The 7500-nt window shown below is 34.3% G+C and overlaps 1 protein-coding gene across 5 annotated transcripts in view; it reads right to left on the bottom strand.

Moving 5' to 3' along the window:
* LOC122253874 (cholesterol transporter ABCA5) overlaps positions 1–7500 on the bottom strand; it is a 33092-nt gene that overhangs the window by 281 nt on the left and 25311 nt on the right. For all 5 annotated transcript variants that reach the window (XM_043017267.2, XM_043017266.2, XM_043017265.2 and 2 more), the window contains exons 23-33: positions 7365–7500; positions 6567–7184; positions 5616–5759; positions 4066–4266; positions 3195–3355; positions 2856–2968; positions 2288–2382; positions 2039–2130; positions 1418–1543; positions 777–928; positions 1–466 (exon numbers count right to left, since the gene is read on the bottom strand). The exon at positions 1–466 is cut by the window's left edge and continues 281 nt beyond it; the exon at positions 7365–7500 is cut by the window's right edge and continues 30 nt beyond it. In XM_043017267.2, coding sequence (XP_042873201.2) covers positions 345–466; positions 777–928; positions 1418–1543; positions 2039–2130; positions 2288–2382; positions 2856–2968; positions 3195–3355; positions 4066–4266; positions 5616–5759; positions 6567–7184; positions 7365–7500 — 1960 coding nt within the window. In that variant the 3' untranslated portion in view covers positions 1–344. The remainder of the gene's footprint in view (positions 467–776; positions 929–1417; positions 1544–2038; positions 2131–2287; positions 2383–2855; positions 2969–3194; positions 3356–4065; positions 4267–5615; positions 5760–6566; positions 7185–7364) is intronic.

The following is a 7500-nucleotide window of genomic DNA, read 5'->3' as shown; positions in this document are numbered from 1 at the left end:
ATTACACAATACAAATCTTAAGAAATTGGCTATTCTTTGCAATCAATAAAAAAATGACCTAGAGAAAAATAATGACATATAAACCATATCACACATTAGTTTATTTGTGCATTGTATTGAAAAAAAATTATCACAGAGTCCTATAAATATATAAAACCACATATCAGCATCTTAGAAAGAGTTGTATAATTTTGGCTAAAGTGCCTATAATTCATCAAACTTTTAATGACCTAAGAAAACTCCAAATTAATCACACAACTCATACACCTGAAAAAAGGAAGCAGGATAGGTTGTGAATCTATCTTCTGGCCACTTGGACGTGCTGTTGTCTCTATAGTTTCTTCTTATTCATTTTTTTCTTCACTTTCCTCTAAATCCTCTTCCTGCTGACGGGCAAATTGCAAAAAGACCTGCTCGAGGGTTGTCTGACTTAACGCATATTCACTGATGAGTCTATCGTTCTTAGCTACAAACAGAAAATTAAAAAATTAGTAAAGAATCAATAAGCTGATAAACAATTTAAAAATCATTAATAAATACTATCAACGCTAATAATAACAATATGAATAAAAATCTGGGTTGTCATTCAACTGAATACTGCAATTTCTCAATGATCTAAATACAGACAGAAAACAGAACTACCTATCTCCTCTTTCATCTATAACTCCACCAACATTTGAAATAAATCTTCCATTCTAAATATCCTTTCAGTACCAATATGAAATGCCCCAAATACAGCTGCTTCTAGGCAATCGGCGAAGGCCACGTTAACCTACCGTTTTCCAGCACAGCAAACGAACTGGCCAGGCTCTTGATGTCGGACTGAGGGATCTTGTAGTGTAACAGCTCTCCAAATTCTTCATCCAACTCTGCATTCGGGAAGGTGTTGACGATAATCTCTTTGACCTTCGTAATGACAGTCTCATCCCTGCAAAATTGTAGAGCTATTGGAGACAAATCTCATCTTTTTTTTTGTCGGGCATTTCACCACGTCGGGAAAATAAGTTGTAAATACGTTTTGCTTACAACAATAACAATAACAACAACAACAAATAATAATAATAATGATAATAATTGTTGTTTTTTTATTATCCCTAAATCTCTGAACACCTTAACTGTACTTTATTTCTAAAGACCTGATACTAATTGAATAATCATACTCAGGGTCACTGGGGAAATTCTCATTATGAAACAGAGAGTAAACCTTATTATGCTAAACTTTCATAAATCAGAGCTCATTACAGATAACTGAAACATACCACAAATCTTTATTACCTTCGCTCTTAACGCTCCAAATCATTTTGCTTTCTACATAGTCTTTGAAATAACAAAAACACTTGACATTAGAATATAAATAGGTTACAACTTGCATAGCCCTAATTTGAATAAATTATCTTTATCATGCTTTGCTACTTACAATCTGGTGTGACTGGGGCTTTCACCGCTTATAGACATTGCACGTGTCTCTTGCTTCTGCAGCTTGAGCTCAAGGGTATATCCTCCACCATACTTATTCTTTAGATGCTGAACAGATCCTATACACCTGTAGGAACAAGGGGAAACTCTTGGATAATTGTACGAAATTACATCTTAAAACATTAATTGTTTTACTACTCTGAGCATCATGGATGTACAACTGACATCCAATACTGAAGAATATATCAATATTAAATAAGTTATACATTCAGTAGGATAAAAATGAAAAAAGCAGTATTCTTCTAAAGTTACTCATAAAATGTATAATTATGTGAAAGACATGAAAGACCCCAATGTAAAAATGCAGTACATGAAATAATCAGTGGTCTGCATAGAAGAAAATTAAATACAATTCTGAATGGGACTTGTCTCTCTTATATGTATTACACATGTATTGCTTAAGACAAAAGAAACAATTTTTTAAAGAATTTATTTGTAACTTTTGGTAAGTTATTACCAATACTTAGCCACATTCCACATTAATACCGTCTTTATAAAAAAAGTGTAGGAAAAATCAGACTTTATAATATATTTACATAATTCCAGTTCAAGTTTAACTTACCTTAAACCACCACGCACTTGTATGGCAATTCTAGAACAAAGTGCATCTGCTTCTTCCATGGAATGAGTAGTTAGAATGGCACTCCTGTTCCCCTGTAAAAAATACATATAACTGTCAATGAAACTTATTCTTTCCCTCTTCATTGTTTTTGATGAAGCTTTTCTAAAATACTTATATCTTTAGATTCCTCCTTTTTAACCCGACCCTATTCTCTATCTACCTCACTTATCTATAAGCTAGGAGCAGTACCTTAAAGGAAGCTAGGATTGAGTTCCACAGGAACCTTTTTGACTGCGGGTCCATCCCTGTTGATGGTTCGTCCATGAGAACAACCTTTGGCTGACCTGAAAAAAAAAAATAAATAAATAATAATAATAAAAAATTCCAGTCAGTGATGAAGAAGTACACAGAAGAATTACAAATGACATCTGGAACATTTTGCACTCGATAACGTAAATAATATTCTGACCTCTAAAGGAATTCTTCTCTGATCAGTTAATAGAATGTTCATGAAACATTTTTGGACTACTAAGCTTGGCTCATAACCTCTGTAGATTTTTAGCTTCTCTGATCACTTGAACATGCATTGCCCACTGTGGTTTTGTTTCAATCATTTTCTGAACACAAAGATAGCTCCACAAGTGCTAAGTCATGATGGCTTCAATTACTAGGCCTACAGGTCGAATTTTAATGAAAAAGAGTAATTGAATAATTTGTGACGGAGCACTTGTGGACCTATCTATGTGTAAAAAAAAATATTAAAATCAAAATTCAAGTTGGCAATGCATGTTCCAGATGTCAATGGGTGAATACTTACCAAGCATGCTGATGATGTAACTCAACTTCCTTTTTGTGCCTCCAGAGCAGTCTTTGCTCTGCTTGTTTTTGTGTTCTTCAATCTCTAGGCCTTTCAGGTACATATCCACTAATCTGTAAATATTCAGTAAAGTGCTATTTTAATTACCCAACTACATCCTGGAACTGCAATTTATCAGTCCAAAACTTCTCTTACCTAACACATCCCCAACCACCTTCATTATTTACATTGGACACTTGTAACTAAGGGCAACTGAAACTATGCAGCCAGATAATGAAGTTCATAAAATAACAGGCTAAGGACCTATTCCTAAAAACACAAGCAATCACCGATACTTACGGTTGGATCTTGTCTTGGGGAACACCCCTGATTTCTGCATAACAAGCTATGTGTTCTGCTACAGTTATGTTCTTCCAGAGTACATCATGCTGAGCACAATAGCCCAACTTTTGGAACACATCAGCAAGACCAGACTGGATGTCATTACCACAAATCTGTACCTGAAATCAATGATGAAAAAGAAATTAGCAATATTAATTAATAAAATGTATATGGGCAAAAGGGGTAAAAGTAAGTCCTACATTTGATAAAATCTCAACCTAAGGATGTCTTAATCTCAGTGGACAAGAAGTGAAACATTATGAAGTATAAATGTGAACATCAGTCAGCACTGGAAGCAGAACAGTGAAGGTGGTGTTAAAAAATATTGTAATACTTAACCTGAAGTTATAATTTGCTTTTAAGGAAATAATCAGTAAATAATATAATGATTTTCCTATATATTCCAATATACAATGATAAAACTTGGGAAGGATTATGGCTTAAAAGGTACTGGAGACCTAGATCTCAAGAATCCTTTTGCCTTATTAAATAGTTTTAGGGAAAAAAAACCTCTCCATTTAAACTGTTCTGTGCTGCTTAATTGTTCAACCACCAGTGATTCTTTGTGTACATTTCTTGCAAAAAATAGAAATAATAATAACAATAAATACAACAATATCAATAATTAAAATAATAATAACAATAATAATATTAATAATCATAATAATAATAATAATAATAACAGTAAAAATAATAATAATAATAACAACAGTGAAAAAAAAAAATAACAATGTTAAAAAAAATTATAATAAAAAATAAATAAATACATGAAAAAAAAAAAAAAAAAATAATGATAACAATAATTACAAATCAGGACCACATAACTCACCCTTCCTTTAGTTGGGCCTTCTTCTGCCGTCAAAACGCGAAGGGTAGTCGTCTTCCCAGCACCGTTGGGGCCCAATAAACCAAACACTTGGCCTTCTTTCACACTCAGTGACACACTCTTCACAGCAATGAACTCCTTGTCGTCTTCTTTCTTTTTACCACAAGCTTTCTTGCCCCCTTTGTTATACACTTTGCCAAGGTCCTAAAATCAGAATGGAATATTTATTGCAAAGATTTGCTAAAATAGTATTCATGGGGACAAATCATCCTACCACTTCAAGCTTCTATTCAATTCTATTATCTCTTATTTCAACTTCCAATGGCACATCTTGGTTGTATTAACCCAATGCCGCCGGCCGCCGGCCACAGACGGCGATTATATAATATGATAGCGCGGCTGCCGTCATACGCCGTCGATGATATAATTGATTTAGGCCTAAGCGTTCGAGAGCCCCTGCATTGACGCCATAAAAGGCGAAACGGCCCGGCGGGAATGGGTTAACCTCGTAGTGAGTAACACTGTCAACTTAATCAATATTGCTATTCCATCAACGTTGCTCTTCTCAGGCTAACTCAAGGAACTCCACGATGTTAAATACTTAGTTCTATCCTCAATAACCACTGATGACAGCTTTCCCACACAAAGACCAATACTCATTACATAATAGTCACTTGTGAACTCTGTATCAATGATTATCACATCTTTTTTAATCTTTGGAGTAAATCAGCGTCCAAGTTTAATCTGCGTTATAAACATATATTTCTAATCCTTAATTCCTGATATAAAAATGCAAAACCATTAAAGTACTTCTCTGGTAATGATAAAACAAAAATAAAAGTAATTCAAATACTATGAAAAAGCTTGTCTTGTCCTTCACTATGCCAATAAACTTATAATCTATAAATTTATATACCTTAACAAAATATTTTATGGTGATAAATAATCATACAACAATCTTTGAATATGCAAATATATCCACCAACAATAATTTACTATGTCCTTTTTTTAAAAAACAATTTTTCCTTATATTCATATAAAAATATAGAGGTACATGTCCTAGCTTTAAATATATCTATAAAACCAATCACAGTAACTGGAAACATTCTTGTTTGTTATAAGCACAAAAAGCCAGGAGGTCGGTTTATCATACCCACCCATCAAAACAATAAGGATAGGCCAAACATGCTGCCAGTAAAAAACATATCTCCCTCTCATTATATCAAAACCTATAATGCTAATAATATAAAGCTCACATTCATAATTTTGGCTGCAGCAGATAACCAACTGACAACAGGTGTACTGACCAAGGAGTTATATAGCAGGCTACATGACCACACGTGTTTACCCCGGTACGTGAACGTTTGCAAAAGCGAGATACCCTGTTGTCAGTGGGTTAAGGTAACATGGCCTTCATGACTTTCTTCAATACAATACTTTTTTAAACAAGTGAATTTTTAACATAAACAAACCAGACATTAACTATTTACAGCAGATCAAGAGTAGTATAGTCTTTTACTATTCCCAATTACATAAATAATCATATCACTTACATATAATAACACCGGGGGAGCAGGACCACCGTTATTGAGGTAGGCAGCGACATCATCACGTTCCTCCTGAACGTCATCGTCTTCTCCTCCTGGGGCATCAACCCCTCTTTCTTCAAGGTTTCTGTAATCCACTTTATCCTTTTTCTGAAAAGTTATATTTAGAAATAATATTTTTAGTTAAAAAAAAATACTGTTTAAAATGGCTATGTGTAAAGTTTTCCGCATCTTCATCTCAAGGAAAGAGGTTAAATTCTCCTTATAAAGCTGGCAATATGCGTATCTGATCGCCTCATTAGCTCAAGTTGAATAATGTTTTGTTTCTGTGATCGATCTGGATAAGAAAACAAACTGCTTCTCATAACATTTCTCTAATCCTGTTTCCAAGCCGCCTGCGACCGCCTCCTTTTTAATGGGTCCTTAGCATAACGTGTGGTTTGCACTATCATTAAATATGAAGTTGGGCTTGGAGGCACCCTGACATCATTAAAATCAAACAATCTTAATCAATTACAATTAGAAGAAAAAATAACTGGTGATCATCAAAATCGTTATGATATGCTAGAGAATCTAAAAACGTATTCTACATTTTGTGCACGCTTTATCATAATTTAAGATAGATAAAAATATAGCTCACATTGATATAAAATGCCACAACACAGGAGCAATCTAGAGTTATACCTGCATATTGACATTTTTCTTGTTTTCTGTAAGTGTTCAAAATTACCTATACTGTATGAACAAAGCAAAATATAAATTGTTTTATATATAATACAAAAACATTTATTTTCTTAACATTGATATTAATTTTTGAGATATGTATACATCTTTTAGCTGTTAGTTTGAAGACTATTGAGACATAACTACCAAAGTAAAAATTTTCAGGAGAAATAACATCATTTAATGTTCATAAGAGTATGCATTCAAAGAAAAAAATCTTAAATAATAACTCACAGACATCCACAAGGCCTCGCGCCAATCGCCTCCCATCTTCATTGTGTCCGCTAGCCGCATCAAGATGTAGTAGAGTGGAATGTCAACAATAACCACCACAAATAAAATAATGATCTCTGTGGTCATGTAGTCACTCACTGTGAGACTATCACAGGTATTTGTAATGGAGCATAGGAGGTATATCTTATTCACATAGTACAGGAGACCAAAGGGTATGTAATGAGGTAGGAGTATGGAGAGAATAATATGGATAATCAGAGCGGGATTGCTCTCCGTCTGAGTCCCAACAACCATATCCACAACGGAAACAACGGTGTATGACAAAAAGCCCGCCGTGGTGGACATGTTCGGGTAGAACTGCCTTGCCGTTTCCATCTTGTCAAACATGTAGCCAAATGTAGAACTACACAGGAAAGCCACTGGTATGTAAAGGAAATAGAGCAGTGCAATAGCACCAAAAGCTGGTCCAATGATCAATGATGGAACACCAAAGGCAACAATGATGATCAGGAGGCTGATGTACGGAATCAAGAATACAACTGCAATAACAGTTATGAAAGAGGAAAAGTATTGGTTAAAGCTCAGTCCGTTCAGTCTCAACAAGTTCCTGGCTCCAATCTGAAAAAAGAAAAATAATAATAAAGACTGTGAATCAATTTACAGTCTATATTACATAATCATAAACATTCAAGTATATTCAACAATTTTTCCACAGAAACATAGAAAAATATGAACACGCACACGCACACACCAAAAAAAAATTCACAATAAACCTTGATACATATCAATTACACATACCTCTCGGTCATTAACGATCTCAATGCCAAGAGCAGCTGGGATTAGTGTGTAGACAAAACCAATCATCATTGGAGCAAAAAAGGCTGATGTGTCAAAGCTTGGAAGGTTCTGCAAACTTGGCAGATTATGAGTGGCG

This window comes from Penaeus japonicus, unplaced genomic scaffold (genome assembly GCF_977035675.1).
Source record: "Penaeus japonicus unplaced genomic scaffold, GWHDUDI00000001_assembly GWHDUDI00000009, whole genome shotgun sequence".
NCBI lineage: Eukaryota > Metazoa > Arthropoda > Malacostraca > Decapoda > Penaeidae > Penaeus > Penaeus japonicus.
Note: the sequence above shows the minus strand (reverse complement) of the source record. Positions and strands in the feature narration are given on the sequence as shown.